Source organism: Hypanus sabinus, chromosome 25, assembly GCF_030144855.1.
Source record: "Hypanus sabinus isolate sHypSab1 chromosome 25, sHypSab1.hap1, whole genome shotgun sequence".
NCBI classification, from domain to species: Eukaryota; Metazoa; Chordata; class Chondrichthyes; order Myliobatiformes; family Dasyatidae; genus Hypanus; species Hypanus sabinus.
Genome location: NC_082730.1, coordinates 10892481 through 10920387, shown reverse-complemented (window position 1 = coordinate 10920387; position 27907 = coordinate 10892481). Strand labels below are relative to the sequence as shown.

Genomic DNA, 27907 nt, shown 5'->3' with positions numbered 1-27907 from the left:
ATGAAGTGTTGCATTTTTTTCAGTTAAACCAGGGCAGGACTTACTCAGCACATGGCAGGGTCCTACGGTGTGTTGTTGAGCACAGAGACCTCGGCGTACAAGTACATAGTTCTCTGAAAGTGGTGACGCAAGTAGACCGGGTGGTGACGAAGGCTGGGTGAACACTCTCGTCTTCATCGGTCAGGGCACTGAGAACCCTTCCCAGTCCTGATGAAGGGTCTCGGCCCGAAACGTGGACTGTTTATTCATTTCCATAGAAGTTGCCGGACCTGCGTGGTCTGAGATGTGCTGGGGGCATCACAGGTATCACCATGCTTCCAGCACCAATGCAGCATGCCCAGCCAGATGAAGTCCATGTCGTCAAGGGGAGAATGTATTAACCCCTTGGAGAGAGCGGCAGGAATTGAGAAAGCAATCTTGCAGCTGGTGCTGTAAAGCATTAGACTAGCCACTAGGCCTGGGGTTCCCAAGCTTCTTTATGCTGTGATCCGCTACCATTAACTCAGGGGTCCCTCGACCCCAGGTTGGGAACCCCTCCCCTAGGCTAACATGCTGCACTATTATAATTAAGTAACTTAACACTCAGTGGCCACTTCATACGTACCTGAAGTGGCCAATGAGATATGGTCATGGTCTTCTGCTACAGTAGCCCATCCACTTCAAGGTTCGACATGTCGTGCATTTAGAGGTGCTCTCCTGCACACTGCTGTGGTAACACACGGTTATTTGAGTTACTGTCACCTTCCATCTCAGCACGAACCAGTCTGGCCGTTCTCCTCTGACCTCTCTCATTAACAAGGCATCTTCACCCACAGAACCACTGCTCACTGGGTTCTTTGTTTGTTTTTCACCCCACTCTCTGTAAGCTGGAGACTGTTGTCATGAAAATCCCAGGTCAGCAGTTTCTGAGATACTCAAACCAACAGGTCTGGCAGCAACAGTCACTCTACAGTCAAAGTCATTTCAATCACATTTCTTCCCCGTTCTGATGTTTGGATCTGAACAACTGAGCCTCCTGACCATGCCTGCATGCTTTTATGCATCAAGTTGCTTCCACATGATTGGCTGATCAGATATTTTCATTAGTGAGCATGTGTACTTAATAAAGTGGTCACTGAGTATATTTTATATATTATAAATTCAATAATACTACATCACCCTATTATTATAATGTGTCTTCTTAAAATAGCCCTGGTGCATACTTTGTGAAAAGCATAACTATATTGAGCTTATTGTACACACTTAGATTATGTTGGCATGTCGTCATTTAGCTCAACATTTCATACCCCGCCCAATGCAAATCTGAAGTATTCTTCAATCTATTTCAGGGTGGCATCGTGTTGAACAAGGGGCTGGAAGATGTCTGTGCTTGATTCCCGGTCTTCAGAGAACACAAAGGCAGCTAGCAAGATGACCTTTGACTTCCAGCAGAACGCTCCATCGGACAACGACTCGGGCTGTGCTCTGGAGGAGTACGCATGGGTCCCCCCAGGACTCAAGCCCGAACAGGTCAGGAGAACCAGTTACTCAAGGAAATCAATTTCACATCCTGCATGCTCACAGATGATTTTGGATTATAAAAATGTCAATCATCTTGACTGTATATACAATGGAAAAGTATAACTGCTGAATTTTAGACCATTAGACAGAGGAACAGAATTAGGCCAATTATCCCATCATTTTTCCCCGCCATTCCATCATTAACTCTCTCAGCCCCATTCTCCTGTCTTCTCCCCGTAACCTTTGACCACCTTACTAATCAAGAACCTATCAACCTCCTCTTTAAATATACCCAATGACTTGGGACTCCGTGATTGTCTGTGGTGCTGAATTTCACAGATTCACCACCCTCTGGTTAAAGAAATTTCACCTCATCTCTGTTCTAAAGGGACATCCTTGTATTCTGGTGCTGTGCCCCCTGGTCCTACACACCCTCACTACAGGAAACATCATCTCCAGATCTCTCAAAATAAGACCTTCAGGTATAGAAGCAGAATTGGGCCATTTGACCCATTGCGTCTGATCTGCCATTCCATCATGGCTGATTAATTAACCCTCTCAATCCTATTCTCTTGCCTTCTTCCTGTAACCTTTGACGCCCTGGCTAATCAAGAACCTATCAATTTCTGCTTTAAATATACCAAATGACTTGGCCTCCACAGCCACCTTTGGCAATGAATTCCACAGATTCACCTCCCTCTTGCTAGAGAATTTCCTTTTCATCTCTGTTCTAAAATGAAAGTACCTCTATTCTGAGGTTGTGCCCTCTGGTCCTAGACTCCCCCACTATAGGAAACATCCTCTCCACACCCACTCTATCTGTGTCCTCTGGTCCCAGACTCCCCCACTATAGGAAACATCCTCTCCACACCCACTCTATCTGTGTCCTCTGGTCCCAGACTCCCCCACTATAGGAAACATCCTCTCCACACCCACTCTATCTGTGCCCTCTGGTCCTAGACTCCCCCACTATAGGAAACATCCTCCCCACATCCACTCTATCTAAGCCTTCTGATGTTCGACAAGTTTCAGTGAGATTCACCCTCATTCTTCCAAACTCCAATCAGCAGAGGTCCAGAGCTATCAAACACTCCTCCTGTCTTAACCCTTTCATTCTTAGAATCATTCTCGTGAACCTCCTCTGGACCCTCTCTTTTTTTAGATATGGGGCCCAAAATCATTCACAATACTCCAAATGCAGTCTGACCACATTTGGAGTATAAATCCACTTGAATCATTAATATCTGTCGAGGAAGAAAAGTTAAGACCCCCTTATTGGACCAAACGTGGCTCCAAACCTACCCGTCCTTGGCTCTTAACCATCTTCATTGCAAGGACAGAGAGGGATGGACAGTCATTGCTGATTTAACCCGTGTTGCCTGCATTCTGTGAACAATAAATCCTCTAGAAATGATACACCATTTGCAAATAGGAAGAGTATTTACAATTGGCTTTGTGTGCACAGGTCCACCAATACTTCCGCTGTCTCCCGGAGGAAAACATCCCGTACGTCAACAGCATCGGGGAGAAGTTCCGTGTGAAACAGCTCCTCTATCAACTCCCGCCTCACGACAATGATGTAAGCATCCATGTAGCTCAATCAAAGACTGTTAACATTTTTTTTACATCAAACGGTTTTCGAGCCAAGTAGAAAGAATTTCTGATTTTATATTTGAAAATCAAGCAGGCAAAAGCACAGCACGATTGTGCACCCGTCTGGTATGGGTGGGTGGGTGGAGGTTACTGCACGGGATTGAAACAAGCTGCAGAGAGTTATAAAATTAGCTCCATCATGGAGTCTAGTCTCCAAAGGATCCAGGACATCTTCAAGGAGCGATGCCTCAAAAAGGCAGCGTCCATCATTAAGGATCCCCATCACCCAGTTCATGCCCTGTTCTCATTGCTACCATCAGGGAGGAGGTACAGGAGCCTGAAGGCACACAATGATTCAGAGACAGTTTCTTCCCCTCTGTCATCCGATTTCTGAATAGACATTGAACCCTTGGACACTACCTCACTACTTTATTATTTCTATTTTTGCATCACCTATTTCTTATTTAAGCTAACTATTTAATATATATGTACTTACTATAATTTCCATTTTTCTGCATTATTATATATTGCATTGTACTGCTGCCCCAGACAACAAACTTCACGACACATGCCGGTGATATTAAAAGATTCTGATTATCACTTGAAAGACCATGTCTGATAAAGACAAAAGTTTTTTCAACATGGATTAAGGGGTCAAGGTAGAAACAGCTTCTTCCCCTCTACCGTCAGATTTCTCGACAGATAATGAACCTATGAAGACTACCTTGCTATGTTTACTCTCTTTGAACGATTTAATTTTTAACGTGCACTCAGTGGTCACTTTGATAGATGGGCCTGTACCTGCTCATTAATACAGATATCTAATCAGCCAATCATGTGGCAGCAACTCGATGCATAAAAGCATGCAGACGTGGTCAAGAGGTTCGGTTGTAGTTCAGAGCAAACCTCAGAATGGGGACAAAATGAGAGCTAAGTGACTTTGACCATTGAATAAATTGTTGGTTCTAGACAGGGTGGTTTGAGTGTCTCAGAAACTGTTGATCTTCTGGGATTTTCATATGCAATGGTGTCTAGAGTGTGCAGGGTGGGGTATAAAAAAAAACCTTCCAATGAGCAGCAGTTCTGTAGGCGAAAACGGCTTGTTTTGAGAGGGGTCAGAAGAGAATGGCCAAGCAGGTAACAGAAACACAAATGACCACGCGATACAGCAGTGTTGTGCAGAAAGGCATCCATGTTCCAAGCCTTGCTGGGGGTAATGCTTCCCAACTACATTTGCGACTGCATTGGTGCTGCTTCAGGCACCCGTGTTGAGCCCATCAATTTCATCAACTTCCACCCTGCTCTTAAATTCACTTGGTCCATTCCCATCACCTTCCTCGACCTCTCTGCCTCCATCTCTGGAAACAAACGGTCGAACAAACATCTTTTGCAAACCTACCGATTTACATGGTTATCTTGATTGTACGTCTCCTGTAAGAATGCCATTCCCCTTTCTCAGTTCCCTCGGCTCTGCTGCACCTGTTCCCAGGATGAGGCTGTCCTTTCCAGGACATCTTCAGAGAACAGCTTTCCCTTCCACCTCCATCGATGATGCCCTCACCCACTTGTCCTCCGTCTCCCAGACATCTGTGCTCACCCCATCTTCCTGCCACCTTAACAAGAGTTGCTCTGGTCCTTACCTATCACCCTATGAACCTCCACATACAATGCATCATTCGCCACAACTTCCACCATCTCCAAAGGGATTCTACCACCAAACACACCTTTACCTCCCCTCCATTTTCCACAGGAATCGCTCCCTCTGCGTTTCCCTTGTCTATTCGCCCCTCCCCACTAATCTCCCTCCTGGCATTTACCCTTGTAAGCAGCCTAAGTGTTCCACCTGCCCATTTACCTCACCCCTCACCTCCATTCAGGCTCCAGACAGTCCTTCCTGGTGAGGCAACACCTCACCTGCAGATCTGCTGGGGTCGTCTATTTTGTCCAGTGCTCCCGATGAAGCTTCCTCTCCGTGGTGAGACCCAACATAAATTGGGGGACTGCTTCATCGAGCACCTCCACTCCACCCACCGAAAACACAACTTCCTGGTGGCCAAACATTTAAATTCCTATTCCCATTCCCGTTCTAACGTGACAGTCCATGACCTCCTCTCACGGCACAGTGAGGCCACCCTCAGTGTGTTACTGTCTTTGAGTCTGCTGGTCCTGACGTGGATGCTATATAGCCTCCTCCCTGATGGGAGTGGGACAACCAGTCCATGAGCAGGGTGGGTGGGATCCTTCATGAATTGCTGGCCTTTTTTCCGGTACCTTTATGTATATACGCCCTTGATGGTGGGTAGGCTGGTACTGGTAATGCATTGGGCAGTTTTGACTACCCGTTTCAAAGTCTTGTGTCTGCCACAGAGCACCTTGCAGTAATGCTCTCTACTGTGCATCTGTAGAATGGCATGAGTATTGATGCACATTGTCCAGCTCGACTCAGCCTGCTCAGAAAGTAGAGGCATTGCTGAGCTTTCCCGGCTGTGTAGGGTGTATTCTGAGAGGCTGCGTGTGATGTGCACTCCCAGGAGTTCGAAACTGCTGGTAGTTTCCACTGCTGTGCTGCCAATGTCACGAGGGGTGTGAGTGGTCCCAAAGTCGACAACCATCTCCTTTGTCTTGTTGACATTGAGGAAGAGGTTATCTGCCTGGCACCAGGCCCCGAGCTCTTCCACCTCCTCTCTGTAGGCCGTCTCATCGTTGTTGGTGGTGAGCCCCACCACTGTTATGCCATCGGCAAACTTGACAAAATTAAGCGTATTTTCAAAGCTTAGAAGTGAGCCGAGCACACCCTTACACAGAGCTTTCTGTAAATATTGGAACTTGTCCTTTCTAGTATGAAAATAACAGCTAATTCCTAAGGCATAGATGTGCAGCCAACCATAATGTAACATCTAATCCAGAGATTCCCATCTTTTATGTCATGGAGCCTTACCATTAACTGAGGGATCTGTGGAGCTCAGTTGGGAACTCCTGATCTAATTATTCTCTAGTTGGGCTGTAGTGTGGGATTACTGGGTGCTCCGAAAATCCACATATCAGCAGGAAGGCAATGAGAGTGAATGCTGACGCTTTCCCTGTCCCCCGTGCGCCCGAGTCCCGGCACTAACAGCTCGTCTCTCCCCAAAGGAAAAGTACTGCCAGTCGCTCAGTGAAGAGGAAAAGATGGAGCTGCGCATTTTCAGCGGACAGCGGAAGAGGGAAGCCCTGGGCCGCGGAATCGTCCAGATCTTCCCGCTAACTGCATCCGGGGCACTGTGCGAAAAGGTCGGCCATCTGTGTTACTGGGGTCAGAGCTTTCACCTATATGATGCAAGGATCATAGGTAGCCATGTCTTGGAAGGACACAATTGTTTTAGAGGAATGCGGTACGGACGCAGGCCTTTCAGCCCAGTCAATCTTTCCGACCACTTGGCCCACCAAGAGAGGCCCAATATAGATCAGCTTTATTTGCCCCATACACAGTGAAATGCATTATTTGTGTCAACGACAAACACAGTCAGAGGGTGTGCTGGGGACATCCTGCGTACTTCAAGTGCCGACTCGAGTGAGGAAACCAGCACAGTGACGGGGAGAACGTACAACCTCCTTACAGGCAGTGGTGGGAATTGAACCCTGATCTGATGCTGCAAAGCATGACACTAATCGCTGCATTACTGTGCTGTGTTCCACCCAGATCCCTCCAAGCACCCACCCTTCCATCTACCTACCCAAGTGCATCTTCAACGATACTACTGTACCCGTCTCAGCCACTTACTCTGGCAACTCGCCCTCACCCCCCTCTGTGTGAAGACGTTGCTCCGCGGACTGCTTTATACTTTTCCCCTGGCACCATAAACCTGTAGTTTTGGACACCCTGCCCTGAGGAAAGGACTGTTGCCATTCACATTATCTGTGGCTCACATAGTTTTAAACGTTTCTGTAAGGCGGCCCTTCGCTCTCCTACGTTCCAAGCAACAAAGATCTAGCCTGGCCAACCTCTCTCTACAACTCCTGCCCAGCATCCTTGTAAATCTACTCTGCACCACAGAGTCCTACAACACAAGAGCAGACCCTTTGGCCCATCATGTGCCTGCTGTACATCAGTACCTATTGGTAGTAATCCAAGTCAGCAGCTTTCAGACCGTAAACCCCTCCACAACTGGGTAAGCTCTTTGAAGAGGCATGACCTGCGATCCTGAACGGACAGCTGGAAAGCTGAGGAATGTGGAAATAGCTCTGCTTTGGGCTAGTATGACCACAATGAACTGAATGGCCACCTTTGCTGTAAATTATGATTGAAAGTCATAGTTATAAATCTCAGAAACATCCAGTCAGAATATCGAGGCAATACCCAACAAGGTGCCTACCTAACCCAGTCAAATTTCTAGTCCATACCCAACAACGTGCCTACCTAATCTAGTCCCAGTTGCCTGTATTTGGTCCATCTCCCTCTCAATCTTTGTGCCTTTTAGACATTGGAATTGCACCTGCCTCTGCCAGACAGCTCATTCTGTGTACATACCAGCCTCTTAAAGTCCTCTTTAAATCGTTCCCCTCTCATCTTGAACCTGTGCTGTCTGGTTTTGGACCCCGATGCCACCTTTCATATGACCCTCATGATTTTATAAATCTCTGTAAGATCACCCCTCATCCTCCTTCGCTCCAGGGGAAGCGGACCCATCCGGTCCACCAGAACACACACAAACCGCTAGAGGAATTTGGCAGGTCAGGCAGCACCTGTGGAAAGGAATAAAGAGTCGATGTTTCAGGCCGAGATCCTATGTCAGAACTGGAAAGGGGGAAGAGGCCAGAATAAGGATGGGGGAGAGGTAGGAGGACAAGCTGGCAGGTAATAGGTAAGATCGGATGGAGGTTGGGGGAGACGCAGTTGCAAAGTGACCCGTGGAAAAGGTAAGGGAATGAAGAAAAAGGAATGTAGACAGGACAGGAGTGTGAACCAGGGGAGAAAGGGAAGGCAGAGGGAGGTGATGGGGAGGAGTAGAGAAGGAGTGAGAAGGGAACTAGAAAATGGAATTGAACAAGAGGGAGGGGGAGAATTTACGGGAAGTTTATGAAATCGACATTCGTGCCATCAGGTTGGAGGCTATTCAGCGAGATTATCACATCCGGACAGAACACAAAGCATTTGGCTAGTTCCACTCCCCAGCCTTCCCTTGGAGATCATACACTGCATGGTTATATTTACCTATCCAACAAGAGTCCGAGTGCTGGGGGTCACAGGTGTGAGAGAGAGAGAGTGAGAAAAAAAGAAAAGATGAATGAATGAGTCAGAACAGCTGAAACAAGTGAACAAGTGACAGAGGTCCGGATTCTCTGTGAATTCAACTGCTTTGCGCCTTCAATGTCCAATTCACTAATCAAATCATAAAAGACAATTTGTCCGGTTTAGCTCATTGAGTGAAAATAATGAATCTTCTCCACCTCCAACAGTGGGAAAGGTAGACAGATATAGATAGAGAGGGTGGGAAGAGGAATGTGGGAATCGAGGGCTGGGGAGAAGGAATGGAGGGGGTGGGTGGGAGGTGGAGAGAGTTAGAGAGAGAGACAGAGTTTAGAGGGAAAGAAAGGAATGGAGAGAGTTGTTTGAAGAGGGTAAGGAGAGAGTTTGAAGACAATCAGGAGAGGACTAAGGGAAGCCATTGTAGAAGTTAGACCCTGACAGCTGAAGAGATGGAAGATGTTGTTCATTAGACCAGGGTTCAGGTCAAGGTTGAGAGGGGATTGATAAACAAGGGTGAGTATTTGAGCGAGGGATGAAGGAGTGACCGTGTGTCTGTGCTTCGTCAGTGTGGTGTGAAGATGAACGGGGGCGATGTGGCCGTCTTTGCTCAGAGAGCAGGGAACCGGACCTGTTGGCATCCTCACTGCTTTGGCTGCATCACCTGCCAGGAGCTCCTCGTCGACCTGATATACTTCTACCAGGATGGCAAGATATACTGTGGCCGACACCACGCTGACCTCTTTAAACCCCGCTGTGCATCATGTGACCAGGTGAGTGACGACCCCCCCCCCCCCCCCAACTTTCCAATTTACTCTCCAGGCCCCCTTTTCCTTCGTCTTTCGGTCTCTAGACGTCCCCAAGTCAGGGTCAGAATCTGCTCAACGCAGGTTTGTCCGTCTGGGGCTCTGTGTAGCTCTGTCACGGTGAACAAAACACTTCCTCTTTGTAAAGGTTCGATTTCTCTGGCAAACTCAACAGCTTTCAATGGGATTTGAAAGGCTTATCATATGAGGAGCATTTGATGGCTCTGGCCCTGTACTCACTGGAATTTAGAATGTTTCCTATGGTGTGGGAGTCAAAGACCGGAGGACACAGCCTCAGAATAGAGGGGCATTCATTTAGAACAGAGATATGAAGGAATTTCTTTACCCAGAATGTGGTGAATCTGAGGAATTTATTGCCGCAGGTGGCTGTGGAGGCCAAGTCTTTAGGTATATTTAAGACAAAGGTTGATAGATTCTTGATTGGTCAGGGTGTGAAGGGATACAGGGAGAAGGCAGGAGATTGGGGCTGACAGGGAAAATGGATCAGCCATGATGACATGGTGAAGGCTCGATGATCCCAATGGCCTAAATCAACTCATATATCTTATGATCCTATAATGTTGATTCTACTGTTTGGCGTGACATGCTAATGTAGCACTATTGAAGTGCAGGAGAACTGAGTTGAGTTCCCACTGCTGTCTATACCTTTTCCCCACGACCACGTGGTTTTCCTCCCACAGTCCAAAGCCATACCGGTTCAGAGGTTAATTGGTCACATGGGTGTAATGGGACAGCACTGTAGGCCAGAAGGGTTTGTTACTGTGCTGTATCTCTAAATTTTTAAAAAGTGTTATACTGTAATCATAACGTGTTGCCTTTCTTTTTGCTGCTTCTGCCTGACATTGCAGTTGATCTTTTCGGAAGAGTGCACAGAGGCGGAGGGCAGATATTGGCACATGGACCACTTCAGCTGTACTGAGTGTGAAGCCATTCTCGGGGGACAGAAGTACATAATGAAGGAGGGACAGCCATATTGCTGCAGCTGTTTCGAAATGCTTTACGCCGAGTACTGCGAAACTTGCAGGGAGATCATCAGTGAGTATACACGAGCGATAGAAAAGTCCAAAGTGCCTTCAGGAGATCTTTTTTTATGCTTTTAAAAAAAAATTTTTTTGCTCAGAATAACAAAACTTAAAGATACACTTAAATTTCTTCTCCTCACAGATATCAGCTATCAGAAAATATAGACATCACCACAACATTCTATACAAAAGCCCTTATCAGTATAACAGACAGGTTTACATCTATATACTGCAGAAAAAGTTACCATGTTTTATGAAAACTATTTGTTTTTGAGTGTACCATACATGTCAAAAAGTCCAAAGGAATGTATTCCATGATTAATTTACGCCAACCAAAAAGTACAGGGGCCTTATCGGATATCCAACAAAGTAAACTGTTCTTCCTCACACAGGAAGACAAGATGTTAAAAGGTTTTTTCTAATGTACATTAATAATACGACTGCTGGGTCCTCAGGAGATCTTTCTGTCCTGATGAAGGGTCCTGGCCCAACACATTGAGGGTTTTATTCCCTTCAACATATGCTGCCTGACCTGATGAGTTGCTCCAGCATTTTGTGTGTGTTGTTCTGGGTTTCCAGCACCTGCAGAACCTCCTGTGTTTAAGATTAAAGATTAGCTTTTAACTATTAAAACTCACAGTGAAATGCGTCAGCTGCATTAATGACCAACACAGTCCCTGGATGCGCTGGGGGCAGCTCGCAAGTGGCACTGCGCTTCTGGCAGCAACATAGCACGCCCACAACTTACTAACTCTAATCCGTACATCTTTGGAATGTGGGAAGAAACTGGAGCACCTGGAGGAAACCCATGCATTCAGGGGGAGAACGTACAAACTCCTTACGGACAGCAGTGGGAATTGAACCCAGGTCACCGGCACTAGTCGCAACACTACTGTGCTGTTTTTAATTAGACCAAACAAGCTGGAGGCACACATCTCGCCATAAAACCTCTCAAACCTGCTTTGAGATGCAATCAGATGATGACTTGTCTGATCTTTGAATGAGCTCCACTCCCATCCCATCGACCCTGTGAGCTTTGATTTCGATGCAATCTAATATTCTAACTTTGCCGAGAATATACTGAACATCCAGAGCACTTTGAGTTCCAAAGAATCAGATATCACTATCAAGTTCAAGTTTACTGTCATCTGGACTGTACATGTGTACACCCAAATGAAACGACGTTCCTCCAGACCACACAGCACATAAACCAATATATTACCATAAATAAGTTAATAAGATGTAATTTAAAATGCACGTAGTGTGCAGCACAGGGAAGCAGTAACCAGCCCATGGCCCAGTGACGAGACCCCGGTGATGGCAGGGTATTCATTAGTCTCACAGCCTGAGGGAAGAAGTTGTTACCCAGACTGACAGTCCTAGTCCTGAAGTTCCTGTCCCTCCTTCCTGACAGTGGTGGGTGAAAGAGATTGTGGGATGGGTGGTAGGGATCCTCAGTAATGCTTTGGGCCCTTCATCTGCAACGCTGCCAAATGGGGGAGGGGGGAGGGAGACCTCAGGGGTTTTTATTGCCCTTTGTGGGGTATTGCAGTCAGCTTTCCTAACACTTCCTTATCCTGTAACCATGCCTTCTGGCTCAAAACACCCCAACCATGGGAAAGATTCTCTCACCATTCATCCTGACAAGCTCCCTCACATCCGGTCTTCCAATAAAATCACCTCTCTTGCCTTTAAATGTTCACTTTTTCTTCATTAGATAGCCTTCTCATTCAGGAATCAACCCAGTGAACCTTCATTTATAATGTAAGAATATCCCTCCTTAAATCTGTAATCCAAACCTATGCAGGTACTCTCTCTGACCTCACGGAACTCCCTATACCATTGTAAAAATTATTTCCTTATTCCTGTACACCACCATATTCATAATAAAAGCTGAATCCCCTTTTGAATTCAAAACTGCGTACAGTGGCCACTTTATTAGGTACAGTAGTGGAACCCAGTGTGGCCTTCTGTTGCTGTGGCCCATCCACTTCCAGGTCGACATGTTGTGCCATTCAGATGCTCTTCTGCACACCGCTGTTGTAATACATGGTTATTTGACTTACTGTCACCTTCCTGTCCACTTGAATAGTTTGCCCATTGTCCTCTGACCTTGAGAACAGGGTGTTTTCACCCACAGAATGGCTGGTCACATCATGTTTTTTTTGTTTTATGCACCGTTCCCTGTGAAATCTCTGAAAATCCCAGGAGATCAGCCATTTCTGAGATACTCAAACTACCCCATCTGGCACCAAGTCATTCCACAGTCGAAGTAATTTCTTCCCCATTCTGATGTTTGGTCTGAACAACAACTGAACCTCTTGACCATGTCTGCATGCTTTTATGCATTGAGTTGCTGCCACATGATTGGCTGATTAGATATTTGTATTAACAAGCAGCTGTACCTAATAAAGTGGCCACTAAGTTCATGGGAACATTTTAAAAAAACTTTCCCAGCTATTTTAAGAATGCAGACTGGAATTTCAGTTCATTAAGGATCAAGGATTGACTTTTTGCACCACATACATTTACGTGTTTTAGGAATTTACTGCAGTGTGTTGGTCAGGGTGTGACATGCAACAGGAAAAAACATTCAACAATTGTAAAGAATTATCAAAAAAAATTAAGTCGGAGGTTAAATCACTGATATGGAATAAAATGTGCATAAATACACAGATACCAGCATCTATTTACAATGTAAACAGAGTTATAAAAAGTGGTTTAAAGCATTTACAGTGCAGTGGCAGATGGAATAGGTGGAAAATCAAACTCTGTGACTGAAACTTCAACTTTTATCTGCATTGTTTTCTCCGGTAAAGCTGATATTTTTATTTGCTGAGCATCATAATTACAGACTTGACTTTAATCTGAGACCGACAACAATTCAGACCATTTATACCGGGCTGTGAAATCAGACACCAAGGCAAAACACGATACACTACAGAAATGAAGAAGTGGGTTATTAATCCAACAATTCTCAGGAATTTCTTTGGCTTTTGAACTTTTGACCTCTTGTATCATGACCTCAGTCGTGACAGGGCGGGTGGAATTCTGGGCTTCCTAGTGAGGTCATTCATAGGCAGCCAAAAGCAAAACCCTGCAGATGATGCAAATCTGAATTAAAAAGAGAAAATGCTGGAGATGCTCAGCAGGTCAGGCAGCATTGGATAATTTCTCCCTCTTCCCCTTCTTGCTTTTTCCATTCCTCAATCTGGTCACCCTCTCACCCCTCCTCTTCTTGCCTGCTCATCACATCCTTCCCTTTCTCCCGTAGTCCACTCTCTTTTCCTATCATGAAGAATGCAACTTCTCCCAACCCATACAATTAATACTCCTTGCAAGACTCATTTAGGGAGTAGATAGTGATTAAAAATGCCTATTTTTACCAAGTAACTAACGTTCAGCTGGTCTTAATCGATGTGCTCCTAGTAAACCAGGCCTAAATAAAGGGTATATTTTCAAGTCATCATTTTAACCAGCTAGCCTCCTTCCCCTCCCCTCATTATTCTGGCGTCTTCCCCCTTCCTTCTCAGTCCCGATGAAGTGTCTCGACTTGAAATGTCGACTGGTTATTCATCTCCATAGATGCTGCCTGACTTGCTGAGTTCCTCCAGAATTTTATGTTTTACTCTGATTTCCAGCATCTGCAAAGCCTTGTATTTATCTTTCATCAGAGCTGATTTTCTGAGTGCTTCCAGCATCTCTCTGTTTTCATTCCATTCTGAGATGGTGTGTGCACATATCTAATTGTAAATCCAAGCCAGTCAATTATAGCCATAAGCATGTAATTAGAATTTGCATTTTTAACGTCACGGACGCAATACAGTGAATCGCTTTTGTTTGCATGCCATCCAATCAGATCCTTTCATGCAGCAGGTACAAAATTTTATTTTTAAGAGAGACAGCATGGTAACAGCCCCACCCATCCATGTGACCCATTAACCTACTAACCTATACACTGTTGGAATGTGGGAGGAAATTGGAGTCAAACTCCTTACAGGCCATGGAGGGAATTGAACCTGCGTCGCTGCTGCTGTAACAGTGTTACACAAGAAGGAAAAAACAATAACAGAATGTAGAATACAGCAACAAGCATAAAATGCTGGAAGGACTCAGCAGGTCAGGCAGCATCTATGGAGATGAAACACAGTTGACATTTTGGGTCAAGACCCATCTTCAGGACTGAAAAGGAAGGGGAAAAGTGCCAGAATAAAAAGGTGGGGGGAGAGGAAAGAGGCTAACTGGAAGGTGATAGGTGAAGCCAGGAGGGTGGGAAAGGTCAAGGGCTGGAGAAGGAATGATCTGATAGGAGAGGAGAGTGGACAATAGGAGAAAGGGAAGGAGGAGGGGACAGGCAGATGAGAAGATGTAAGAGAACAGACTGGGCAGCAGAAGGGAACGTTTTTTTTATCAGGAGAAATCGATATTCATGCCATCAGGTTGGAAGGTACCCAGACAGATGATAAGGTTTTGCTTCTTCACCCTGAGGGTGGCCTCATCGTGGTATGAGAGGAGGCGAGGGACGGTATGTCTGAATGGGAATGGGAATCAGAAATTATGTGTTTGGCCACCGTGAAGTTCTGCTTTTATCAGATGATGATGGGAGATGCAGATATAGCACTAGAGTTACAGAGAAAGTGCAGTGCAGAAACCCGATGGGATAGACAGAGAGATCAAGGGTTTGGCTTTACAGTACAAGGGATTCGTCCTAATTTGGCGTATTGGGTGCAATTTTGGTCACTGGCATTCTGGAAAGATGTAAATAAGATTGAAAGAGAACAGAGAAAATCTACAAGGATGTTGCCAGGACTGGAGGATCTGAATTATAACAAAGGATTAAATAGATCAGAACTTTATTCCCTAGAATGTAGGAGAATGTAACAGTTTCTTCCGCCAAGCTATCAGACTCCTCAATACCCAGAGCCTGGACTGACACCTTACTGCCCTATTATCCTGTTTATTATTTATTGTAATGCCCGCACTGTTTTGTACACTTTATGCAGTCCTGGGTAGGTCTGTAATCTAGTGTAGTTGTTGTGTGGTTTTTTTTCCCTCTGTGTTGTTTTTTACATAGTTCAGTCTAGTTTCTGTATTGTGTTGTATAACACCATGGTCCTGAAAAACGTTGTCTCATATTTACTATGTACTGTACATAGCAGTTATGGTTGAAATGACAATAAAAGTGACTTGACCTGACTTGAATGAGGGGAGATTTGATAGTGGTATGCAAAATTATGAAGGATATAGACAGGGTAAATGCAAGCAGGCTTCCTCCATTGAGGTTGGATGAGATACAACTAGAGGTCATGGGTGAAAGGTGAAATGTCTAAGGGAAACATGAGGGGAAACTTCTTCGCTCTGTGTGGAACGAGTGGTGCATGCGATCTCGATTTCAACGTTTAAGAGATAGGTACAAGGATGGGAGGGGCATGGAGGGCAATGGTGAAGTGCAGGTCAATGGGACTACGCAGTTTAAATTGTTTAGCACGGACTAGATGGGCTGAATGGCCAGTTTTTGTGTTATGCTTTTCTATGACTCTAACCTCTTAACAGCAGGGTTGAGGCTGGTGGTACATGCTTTTATGTTTTTGTATCTTCTGTCCAATGGGAGGGTGTGGCTTTGTTACCAGGGTGACATTTTTTGGGTTCTATCTGCTCACTGTATGGTTGTGCTATGCTAAACATTCCATATTGTTCCACGGTGTAATAGTACACTAACAATCTATCTACAGGTATTGACTATGGACAGATCACCTACAGTGGCCACCACTGGCACGCCACCAGCTCTTGTTTCTGTTGTTCTCAGTGCCAGAAGCCTCTCTTGGGATGCGCCTTCACCTACAGCCAGGGCCATGTCTTCTGCTCGATGCTGTGCAGCCAAGCGGAGGAGCCGGCCGGCTCTGACTCCTCAGATTCTGCGGTTAAGTCGACGCAGTCCCAAGGATCGAGTTGCACCTTCGGTCTGGGAGGAGACCGCGTGGCCACCAGTGCTTCAGGCAGCTCCTCGCCCAAGAACCCTCGCTGCCGCCAGACCGCCGAGACGCAGCCAGCGGACTGCACAGAGCCCCGCCTTCAACGTGGGGATGTCCCCGGTGGTAACGGTGACCTTGCCTTGGCTCTCAACAGCCAGTACAGGAGTCCTGTCCAGATCCAGCAGTGGCAGACCAGCTACAAGATGGCTGAATCTCGGAGTGAAGAAAAGAGGGCAGAGGCATTGCACTCGGACTGCGTGCCAAAGGAGAGGGGACTTCCAGTCAGAATATTGAACCAGAATCAGGAACTAGTAAATGGCAATAGCCAATTGGTAATGTCCTGCAACTTCAGCTGGCTTAAAGGTGGATTGGAGAATGCAATGAAAGTTATGGACCATACTGCCATTGTAATTAAAGGGCAGGATGGCTGGTCTGTTGACAAGCAGGCCGGGGCCACAGAACTTTCCTCCCCTGACCAGAGCTCGCCGTTCAGGCAGCAGCTGGACACTTACTGCTCTCAGCAGGCAAGCCGGCCTGGGGACATATTGGAAGGCTCCACCAACACCATGTGGAACACGCACAACCAGTGCTCGGACACACAAAGTGGGACAGAAAATCACACACAGGATCAGCAGGGAAAGACGGGAAGTTCACCACAGAGCTCCCTAGACAAGATGGCGGGACAGAAAACTGGAAGAAGTCAACTGGAATTCTCAGCAACCAGCCAGAGCACAGGTAATAAGGTTAACGCAAGATCATCTTGACTCACCATATTCATTTATATACCGTATATTAGGAATGTGCTGTAGTGTGTTGGTGCAACTTCCAACAAAAACATTTAACAATTATAAAGAATGAAGAATTATATCAAATAGAATTTATAAAGAAATGGAATAAAATGTATTTAGAGCATGTATTTACAATGTAAACAGCATTATAAACAGTGTTTACAGTGCATTTAATAGAGGGGGAGGGAGAGGACATTTTAATGAATGAATTAGTGGAGACCTCATTGGTCCCTGATTAAACAGGGCTTCAAAGGTCCTGGGAGAAGGCAAGAAAATGGGGTTGAGAAGGAAAATAAATTGGCCATGATGAAATAGCAGAGCAGACTTGATGGGTTGACTGCTCCTATGCCTTATGGTGTAGAGAAAACAGAAGGGAGAGAAGACACCCCTCTGGCATACAGTCGTGTAATGGTTAGATTACTGGACTAGGATCCAGAAGTATTAGGTACTGATCAAATCCTATTACAGCCGCTAGTAAATTTAAACTATTAATTAATCCAGTATTAAAATGTAGAATGAGCAATTTGGTGCAAAGACATAACTGAGTCAGAGTCCACAGAGTAATACTGCATGGGAACAGGCCCTTCGGCCCAACTTGTGCATGCCAGCCACAGCATCCTCCCTGCTAGTCCCAGTGGCCCACATTCAGCCCATATCCCTCCAAGCCCCTACCCAAAAGCCTCTAACATGTTCCAATTGTACCCACCTTGACCACTTCCTCTGGCAGCTCATTCCAGCTCACTACCCTCTGTGTTAAGAAATTATCACTCAAAGTTCAAAGTAAAAGTTTATTATCAAAGTACATATATGTCACTAAATATGAGATTTGTCTTCCTGTGGGCAGACTCGGCAAATCTGTAGAATAGTAACTGTAAACAGGATCAATGAAAGATCAATTAAGAGTGCAGAAAACAACAAACTGCACGTGCAAATATAAATAAATAGCAATAAATAACAACACATGAAATAAGATAAAGAATCCTTAAAGCGAGATCATTAGTTGTGGGAACATCTCAATGAGTGAGTGTAGTTGTCCTCTTATGTTCAAGAGCCTGATGGTTGAGGGGTGGTAACTGCTCTTAAAGCTGGTGGTACAAGTCCTGAGGCTCTTGTACCTTCTTCCTGATGAAAGCAGTGAGAAGAGAGCATGATCTGGGTAGTGGGGATCTCTGATGATGGATACTGCTCTAGCATCAGCAGTTAATTTTAAATTTCCCTTCACTATATAGTTGCATATAATTCTTGCAGAAGATAAAATTTAATTCATTACTTGTTGTACAATATCCATAACTTACATTAATACACTTCATATTCACATTACTAAACACAAGGGTTTGTGCAGATGCTGGAAATCCAGAGCAACACACACAAAGTATGTTTCCTTTAGTGGGAGGGTCTAGGACCGAGGGCACAGCCTCAGAATAGAGGGACTTTCATTTAAAATGGAGATGAGAAAGAATTTCTGTAGCCAGAGGGTGGTGAATCTGTGGAATGCATTTTACACAGGCAGCTGTGGAGGCCAGGTCAATGGGTGTTTTTCAAGCAGAGCCTGATAGATTCTTGATTAGTCAGGACTTGAAAGGTTGCAGGGAGAAGGCAGGAGAATGGGGTTGAGAGGGAAATGGATCAGCCATGATTAAATGGCAGAGCAGACTCAGTGGGACGAATGGCCTAATTTTGGTGCTGTGTCTCACGGGGTTAAAATGACTGAATTGTGGACTCTTTTGATTTTGTGATTTTGCTCATTCTTTCTTGATGCCGCTCGCATGATTTTTTTTTGAGAAGAGGGGGTTGATATTTTTCTTTGGACAGTTTCCATGGATTTCTTTGATTTGTGGCTGTCTGTGGACAGGATGAATCTCAGGGTTGTATACGGCATACATACTTTGGTTATAAATGTGCTTTGAATGCTGGAAGAGCTCAGCAGATCAGGCAGCATCTATGGAGAGGAATAAACAGTCGACATTTCGGGCTAAGCTCTGATGAAAGTTCTCAGGCCTGGAACACTGACTGTCATCCCCCGCCGTAGATGCAGCCTGACCTGCTTGAGTGCCTGCAGCATTTTGTGTGTGCACCTATTACTGAAGATTTACAGTCCTTAATGTTGATCAGTCCTCATCTTACTGTCTGACTAGGAGTAGATTTTGTCTTTGATTGTAATCACAGTCTATCCATTCAGTGTGCTTTCAGGTGAAGCTATTGTTTACTGAGCTTTGTAGACTTTTACTTTAATCAGATCTCCACTCCCCCTGGTTTCTGGAAGAGTAACAGATTAATGGAATCAGTAGACCGTGAAGAATAAAGAGGCAAGGCACTCCTCATCCCCCTCATGGCAATTCTTTCCACTTGTGTGCATAGTGCAGCTCTTAAAGACGACCCAGGAGCTCAACATCGTCCCTCACAAAGCAGGCCACTTGGCTGGTTTCCCATCCAACCCACTAACTGATCATTCCCTCCGCTACCTGTGCCCCGTGGCTGCGTGTGTGCTTTCCAGAAAATGCCTGTGGTTACTCATTCTGACTCACCCAAGCACCTTCCACATCCACAATTTCTACCGCCACGGAGCTTCATTTCTATAACGCCCTCCACAACCCATAAGACAGGGGAGCAGAATTAGGCCATTCAGCCCATTGAGTCTGCTCAGCCATTCCACCATGGCTGATTTATTATCCCTCTCAATCCCATTTTCCTGCCTTCTCCTTGTAACATTTGATGCCCTTAAGATCCTATTCACTTCATTTTAAATATACCCAATGACTTGGCCGCCACAGCTCTCTGCGCAATGAATTCCACAGATTCACCACCCTCTGGCTAAAGAAATTCCTCCTCACCTAAAGGAATGTCCTTGTATTCTGAGGCTGTGTCCTCTGGTCCTAGGTTCCCCCACTATAGGAAACATCCTCTCCACAACCACTCTATCTGTGTCCTCTGGTCCTAGACGCCCCCACTATAGGAAACATCCTCTCCACAACCACTCTATCTGTGTCCTCTGGTCCTAGACGCCCCCACTATAGGAAACATCCTCTCCACACCCACTCTATCTGTGTCCTCTGGTCCTAGGTTCCCCCACTATAGGAAACATCCTCTCCACAACCACTCTATCTAGTCCTTTCAACATTCGATGGGTTTCAATGTGATTCCCCCCTCATCCTTCTAAATCCTAGCCTCATACGATAAGCCTTTCAGTCTCAGAATCATTCTTCTGAACCCCCTCCAATGTCAGCACACGCTTTCTTAAATAAAACTGCTCACAGTAACTGAAGCTTCTCTTGTGCCTTAACATCACATTTGCCTTCCTCACCACAGACTCAACCTGCAAATTAACCTTCAGGGAATCCTGCACGAGGACTCCCTAGTCTCTTTGCACCTTGGATTTTTAAATTTTCCTCCCGTTTAGCAAATGGTCTATGCTTTTATTCCCTCTGCCAAAGGGCATGGATGTACACTTCCCGACGCTGTATTCCATCTGCCGCTTCTTTTCCCATTCTCCTAATCTGTCCAAGTCCTGCTTCCTCAACACTACCTGCCCCAGACTTGGCCACAAAGCCGTCGATTCTGTCACCCAAGTCATTGATGTACAACGTAAAAAGAAGCGATCCCAACATTGACCCCTGTTGTTTTTATAATCTAGTATGAGTTCATAATGAAATGGGAAGTATGTTGCTAATTGTCTTTATTTAAATTAACTGTAATTAGAGTCCATGGATGAGTCAAAGTTGTTTTAATGTTGTTTACCATTTGGAAAAGGAGAAACAGTCTTATTGACAGGGCTGCACCTGTTAATGGGATGGGCTGAGGCAGGCTCTATGACTCAAGTCTATTGTACAGCAAGCTAAATCACAGGTGACAGAGCGTTGAAGAATGGTGACAGTGGTGTCACAGGGAGCTAAATAGGTGAAAAAGGCATTTAACATACTGCCCATCAGTCAAGGTATTGAGCACTGAGACATGATTCTGTAGTTGTACACTCAGTGGCCACTTTATTAGGAACACCTGTACACCTGCTTGCTAATGCATCTATCTAATCAGCCAATCATGTGGCAGCAACTCAATGCATAAAAGCATGCAGACGTGGTCAAGAAGTTCAGTTGTTGTTCAGACCCAAACATCAGAATGGGGAAGAAATGTGATCAAAGTGACTTTGACTGTGGAATGATTGTTGGTGCCAGACTGGGTGGTTTGAGTATCTCAGGAGCTGCTGCTGATCTCCTGGGATTTTCACACACCGTGTAGGGTTTACAGAGAGTGGTACGAAAAGCATCCAGTGAGTGGCAGGTCTGTGGGTGACAACGCCTTGTTAACAAGACAGGTCAGAGAATGGCCAGACTGGTTCAAGCTGACAGGAAGGTAACAGCAACTAACAGTCATGCGTTACAACAGTGACATGCAAAGAGCATCTGTGAATGCACAACACGTCAAACTTTAAATGGATGGGCTACACCAGCGGAATCTAAGGCAGAGGTTGATAGATTCTTGATTAGTCAGGGGATACAGGGAGAAGACAGATTTGGGCTAAGGAAAATGGATCAGCCATGATAAAATGGCGGAGCAGACTCGGTGGGAAAAGTAGCCTAATTCTGCTCCTATGGTCTAAGACCAGGAACATTCACTCAGTGACAACTTTATTAAGCACCTCCTGCACATATTTCATTAGTTTTGGTCACCTGGTTATAGGAAAGATATGGTTGGACTGGAAAGAGTGCAGTAAAGCTTTACGAGGATCTTGCCAGGACTGGAGGGGACTGAGTTGAGAGAGGCTGTGTAGGGTAGATCTTTATTCCTTACAACATAGGATGACCGCATAAAACTGTTTAAAATTAGGAGACACATAGATGAGGATAGTGGTAACACTTTCAAGGACTCTTCATCTCATGTTCTCATTGTTTACTATTTATTTATATTTGCATTTGCACAGTTTGTTGTCTTCTGTACTCTGGTTGATCTTTCATTGAACCTGTTATAGTTACTATTCTGTAGATTTGTTGAGTATACCCATGGGAAAATGAATCTCAGGGCAGTATAAGGTAAATAAATTTACATTGAACTTTGAAAAGTCTTTTCCACAGGGTAAGGGAGTCCAAAACACGAGCGTAGGTTTAGGGTGAGGGGGGAAAGATTTAAAAGGGATCTGAGGGCAAATTTTTCACCCAGAGGGTGGTCAGTAAGTGGAATGAGCTGCCAGAGGAAGTGGTTGAGGCAAGTACAAAGGTATCATTGAAGAAGAACTTGGACAGGTATGGGGAGGGGGGGGGGGGGTTAAAAGTATTTGGGCTGAATGCAGGTAATTGGAACTGGCTGGGTGGGCGCAGTGATTAAATGGGCCGAATGGCCTGTACCTGTGTTGTACGGGTCTGCGACCTCATCGGCCAAGACATTGAGTCGGGTCTTCGTTTTACAGCTGCACGGATTGTTTAGGCTGCACTAAACGACAATTTAGCTTTCAGTGTACAGTAAGAATATCGTTATGCTGAGGAGGGTTCAGCAAGAATTGTGCCGGGGGCAGCCCGCAAGTGCTTCTGGCCACAGCTCACTAACCCTTACTGACTGGCACAGCCGGAGCACCCACAGTCACAGGGAAAATGTACAAAATCCTTACAGGCTAGGCTGGGAATTTAACTCCAGTCTTACAGTAAAGCAATGCGCCAACTGCTAGCCACCATTCCACCCGTTATTTAAGGTTAGCAAGTTTTTGAACAATTTAATAAAAAAACTGTCATTTCTTCTCCCCCAAGGAACCGTGAGTGAAGACAAATGCAAGACTCCAAAAGCATTCAGGCCCGCTGACGAGACCGGAAAAGAATCTGAACTACAGGCCAGCTCTGGGATTCTGAAGCCGTTCTCCCACCACAGGAGAAGCACAGAGACCCTCCAGCTCGCGGGTAAGCAGCCAGAGGGAGCGCCACAACGATCAAAGCGAAAGCCAGACTCCGCCTTCCCGCCGCGAAGAACGGCGGCCCAAATCCGACCCCAGAAGATCACCTTCTCTGACACGGTGGTCTCGAAACCCGTGGAGGGAGGCAGGTGGCACCAGGTCCCCATGAGTGAACAGACTCAAAGGAAAGTGTTCAAGCACAAGGGGGGCTACCGTAGCTGCCAGCACCACTCGGGAAAGGTTCAAAGGTCATGTTCTGATGAAGCCCTCCACACAATCGCTGAGAGATCTATAGAGAGCCCAAATAACTGTATGTACTCAGAACATTACAGTCAGTTGATCCACACAGCTGGGTGCCCTCAACCACAAACAAAACCGCAGCGCAGACAGCTGACCTTTCACGGGACAGGCTGCAGTGTCTTCCAGAATTCCGCCTCGAATAACGTCCTGGGCCTGCACTGCGAGGACGACGGCGGCTGCTGTTCCACGTGCTCGTCCTCGTCCTCCGACTCGGAGGAGGAGGGCTATTTCCTCGGACAGCCTATTCCGCGGCCAAAGACCAGCAGCGGCCTCCACTTCAGCAGGGAACCCTGGAAACCCAGCCGCACACCTGAAATCATGTCAGCACAGAGAGGTAAAGCTGACAGGAAGAGGGAAAACAAGAGTAAAAACTGCACCATCGCCTAGGCAACCCATAGACTTCATGCTGGCTTGTGTGTGAAATGTTCTGCCCTGGAAGAGGAACTTGGACATATGGTTTCCTGTGATACCCATAACTCTCCCTTCTGGTCTGGTTCCTTGACCATAATGTCTTTCTGTTGGCAAAGGATGCGGATATTCTGGAGCTTAGATACAGCATGCCTGGGTATACAATTCACCAGAGACACAAGAGATTCCGCAGATGCTGGAAGTCTCGAGCAACACACACACACACAAAACGCTGGAGGAACTCAGCAAGTCAGGCAGCATCGATGCAGGAGAGTAAAGTCAACATTTTAGGCTGAGACCCTTCATCAGGCCAGTCTGGTTCTCATTTAGGGTCTGAGTCCAAAACATCAACTGTCTATTTCCCTCTGTAGCTGCCGGCTGACCTGCTGAGTACCTCTGGAACTTCAGGCGTCTTATACAATTTATTATTATCCAGAGAAGAGCAGAGTGGAAACTCGGGCTGGTCTCACCCACTATAACCTTTCGACAGTTTACTTTCATCTACTAAAGCCAGTGGACCACACACTTTTCAGTAATTCAGTTCCCCCCACAGACAGGAAATTAAAATCTTGAGCGATTAAGTAAGTCCAGGATAGAAAGCTAGGATCAGTACCAGCAACTGTGAAAACTGTTTGATTATTGAACACCTAAGTTGTTCATCCTTCAGTGAACAAAAATCTGCCATCCGTGCCCAGTCAGTCCAGACATGCAAAAAGCCGCTCAACACAGGCAGTAAAGCCCATCTTGACCAGTGAACAAACAAAATGCAGGTGAAATAGGCAGACTTTCAAAGGTTATAGGGTGAAGGCAAGAGGATGATGTTGAGAGGGATAATAAATCAGCCATGATCGAATGAGGAGCAGACTCGATGGGCTGAATGGCCAGATTCTGCTCCTATGTCTAATTGGAAGAATTAACTAGTTTACTGACTCTGTCTGCTGATTTCTATCAAAGAGCCATTTAACAAAGTTCTTCAACACCAAGAAATTTACCTTACGAGAAAGACTGCAAATCCCTCATTCCTGAAGGGTCTCAACTCGAAATATCAACCGTCTATTTTTCTACACAGATCCTGCCTGACCTGCTGAGTTCCTCCAGTACAGTTAGACCATACTTTACCCACTTTGTGCAATCACTCGTGGCTGAATTTCTAACTACAGGTATTTTCCTGACTGTTTTCAATCTTCTGCTCCAATTAACAATTTGGTCTCTGGTTCCACGGAGAACAATTACAGTCCTGGTCACCTACACTGTTGCCTGAGTTAGACAGGGTGAGACCCTCCTCCATTCAGTACCAGCCAGCCGGAGCCTCTAGAATGTCGACTGCTGTTGGCACTGGAATATGATTACCTTTGCCTTAGGAAGGGTGTTGGAACTCAACTATATCAAACTTTCCAGATTTGGTGGGGTTTATGGTTGAGGCTGATGAGAGGATAAAGTCTGTCTGTCTCTCTATCCACCCACTCTCTCCTCTCTGTCCCCTCCCTCTAACACCTCGCTTCCCCACTCTCTTCTCTCTGCCTTTCTCTCTGCTATTCCTCTCATCTCTCTCCCATGCCTCTCCTACCCCTCTCTCAACTCCTCCCCCCTCTTCTCTCCATCTCTCTCTCTGCTATCTGAACAAGGCTTTTAGCATTACTCCCAACACTACACTGGGTGTGACCCACCTGATATCACAGAGAACGGCAGGACGATTTGCTCACAGGTTTCACAGTGCTAGATTCAAACCACATTCCCCTGCTCAGATCCCATCGACTTCAGCCCAGGCATCAACACCACAACTCTGTCCAGCTCTGAAACCGTAACCACAACACTATTATATACATTTACATAATATCATGTATTTTAAATAATGTATTACTACATATATCTATTTAATTACTGTGGATGTTATTTATGCTTATTCAGTGCATGTATCATCTGTGCTTTAAATGTTGAGCTACATCTTACTTACAGATATAAAGACGAGAACTTGTTGTAAACTTGAGCAAGATCAACTAATAAAGTGCTCAAACTGCTCCTATAAAACTGGACCAGATTGTTTCAGCTTTTGGTCATTTTAAGCTGCGTTTCCTCATCTTTCTCCCAACCCCACCTTCGCAAACCCTCGAGAGATGTCACCCCCATGTTACCTTTGGTATCCGCACAGACGGTGGTGCTGCTATGTCACGTCTCCTACCTGTCAAGTTCAATCCTGATGTCCGGTGCTACCCGTGTGGAGTTCGCACGTTCTTCCTGTGACTACATAGACATTCCCCCGAGGAAACGGTGACTGTCCATTTCCCTCCACAGACGCTGCCTGACCCGCTGAGTTCCTCCTGCAGTTTTGTCCTTGTACCCCCTCGGTAACTCGGATTTCCTTCTGCATCCCGTTGGTAGTTTGATTGACAGGTGAAAATTATCCCTAATATAGGGGGGGGAGGAGGATTAGGGACGGGCGGGGACGCTTCCTGGACGCCTGAGAGGAAATAGACTACTGAGAAAGGATAGAAAATGGGACGGTTGATTTAGGATTTGAGTTTATTTGCCACGTGTATATCAGTGGCAAACAAGGTGAACTGTGTCAAAGATGCTGAGGGCACTAGCCTGCATAGTATCCAGGACATCCTCAAGTAATGGTGCTTCAAAAAGGTGGCATCCATAATTGAGGACCCCACCACCACCCAGAACATACCCTCTTCTCACTGCTACCATCAGGGAGGAGGTACAGAAGCCTGAAGGCACACATCCAATTATTCAGGAACAGCTTCTTCCCCACTGCATCCAATTTCTGGATGGACATTGAACCCATGAACACTACCTCACTTCTTTTATTTCTATTTTTGCATTACTTATTTAATTTAACATATAAAATATACACTGTAATTCATGCTTTTCTATTATGTATTGAATTGTACTGCTTCTGCAAAGACAAAAAGTTTCACAAAATATTCCCATGATATTAAACCTGATTCTGATTCATGAACAGCCACTGGTAAGTCAAAAACAATTTTATTCTTTTATAAAACTGGCAGAGGTGAATCTACTTAAGATAGCCAAGAATATAAAACACATCTTCAGCAATCTGCTGTTGTCCACCAACCGCATGAAAAGGCATACCCGGAAATTCACTCAGCAATCAGGTTTGAAGACGATTCTCTTCATTCCATTGACCTCAACGGAAAGAATTTCAGTCACAAGTTACAATGTTTAGTTCCACCGACTGACTCAGGATAAATCTTCACCTTTTCACTTTCCTTAAAAAGCCAGAACTCACTAAAAGAAATATTTTCAAATGTTGGCAGAAGAAATCCGTGGGGGGGAGGTGCCGGGAGAGGCAGGGGGCTTCAATATAACCAGCAGCTGAGCCACTGCTACCTGACTGAAATATTATCTCCAATTACAACTCCAAACTAGAACATGAAAAACAGAAAATGGTAAAATTACCCAGCAGGTCAGGCAGCATTTGTGGAGAGAGAAGCCGTTCATGTCTCAGGTCAACAATCATCCATCAGAACCACAAAAGATTGGGAATATTCTCAGTTTAGGGATGAAAAAGGAAAATAGAGAGAGGAGAGCAAAACTTTTCATTTCCATCTCCAGGTTATTTCATCTCTCCTCCCCATCCTACCCTATCAAACCTCTCTGTCCTCTCCTCCCCTTCCACTCCTCCATTCCCAGCAAATTACCTCTTAATGACAAGTTCTGTTCCACGACTGTCGACCTGAAATGATAGCCATTTCCTTCCACTTAGAGGCTGCTTGGCCCGCTGTGCATTTCTGGCACTTGTTTGTTCAATTCCAGCGCCCAACTCCCGTCTGTATAGATCGCCCAACATCTGCATTGGATATGGACGATGATTACAATGGCAGGGTGAACAAAAAGGAAGAAATATCAGCGGGGGGAAAAAAAATTGCAAAAAGGATACAGGAAATGGCACGTAAAATGAGCCATCTCCTGGGTCGTAGACTGTGCGATAAAATTCATCTCCGTTTCTTCAGCAGATTGGCAGCGTCCCACTTCGCAATGGTCCCTTTCAGCTCCGCAAGGCAACGCTCACCAATCAGTCGCAAACTCTTCTTGACAGCCGACGCCACACGTTCCTCCAGGCTCGCGTCCTGTGCAATCAACTGCTTCGCCACCGTGGCAAAGGCCTCACAGTCCATTTTGTAGATCTGAGGTGGGAGAAAGTAACAATCATCACTGGGCAATAGCGGTGTAGGGCTGTCCCCACAAAGGCTTGGACACTGACAGGTTCCCCCCCCCCCACCCCCCCCCAGGCAAAGGCACCAACGAGAGGTTTCAGCAGTTCAGATCCACTGATTTATCACACGTACATCCAAACATACAGGGAAATGTATTAATTACATTAACAACCGATTATGTCATGGGGATCACCACATATTCTGGTGCCCACAGTGC

At 45.6% G+C, this 27907-nt stretch overlaps 2 protein-coding genes across 8 annotated transcripts in view; one reads left to right on the top strand and one right to left on the bottom strand.

Annotated features, from left to right (window-relative positions):
* LOC132381003 (prickle-like protein 1) overlaps positions 1 to 25539 on the top strand; it is a 108618-nt gene extending 83079 nt beyond the window's left edge. For all 3 annotated transcript variants that reach the window (XM_059950068.1, XM_059950071.1, XM_059950070.1), the window contains 7 exons: positions 1329 to 1509; positions 2966 to 3079; positions 6226 to 6363; positions 8887 to 9090; positions 9993 to 10179; positions 15899 to 16873; positions 22659 to 25539. In XM_059950068.1, the coding sequence (XP_059806051.1) occupies positions 1360 to 1509; positions 2966 to 3079; positions 6226 to 6363; positions 8887 to 9090; positions 9993 to 10179; positions 15899 to 16873; positions 22659 to 23485 (2595 nt within the window). In that variant the 5' untranslated portion in view covers positions 1329 to 1359 and the 3' untranslated portion in view covers positions 23486 to 25539. The remainder of the gene's footprint in view (positions 1 to 1328; positions 1510 to 2965; positions 3080 to 6225; positions 6364 to 8886; positions 9091 to 9992; positions 10180 to 15898; positions 16874 to 22658) is intronic.
* A 153-nt stretch (positions 25540 to 25692) lies between these two features.
* The window catches only part of LOC132381004 (uncharacterized), an 86616-nt gene continuing 84401 nt past the window's right edge, over positions 25693 to 27907 (bottom strand). For all 5 annotated transcript variants that reach the window (XM_059950072.1, XM_059950075.1, XM_059950076.1 and 2 more), the window contains one exon: positions 25693 to 27660. In XM_059950072.1, the coding sequence (XP_059806055.1) occupies positions 27469 to 27660 (192 nt within the window). In that variant the 3' untranslated portion in view covers positions 25693 to 27468. The remainder of the gene's footprint in view (positions 27661 to 27907) is intronic.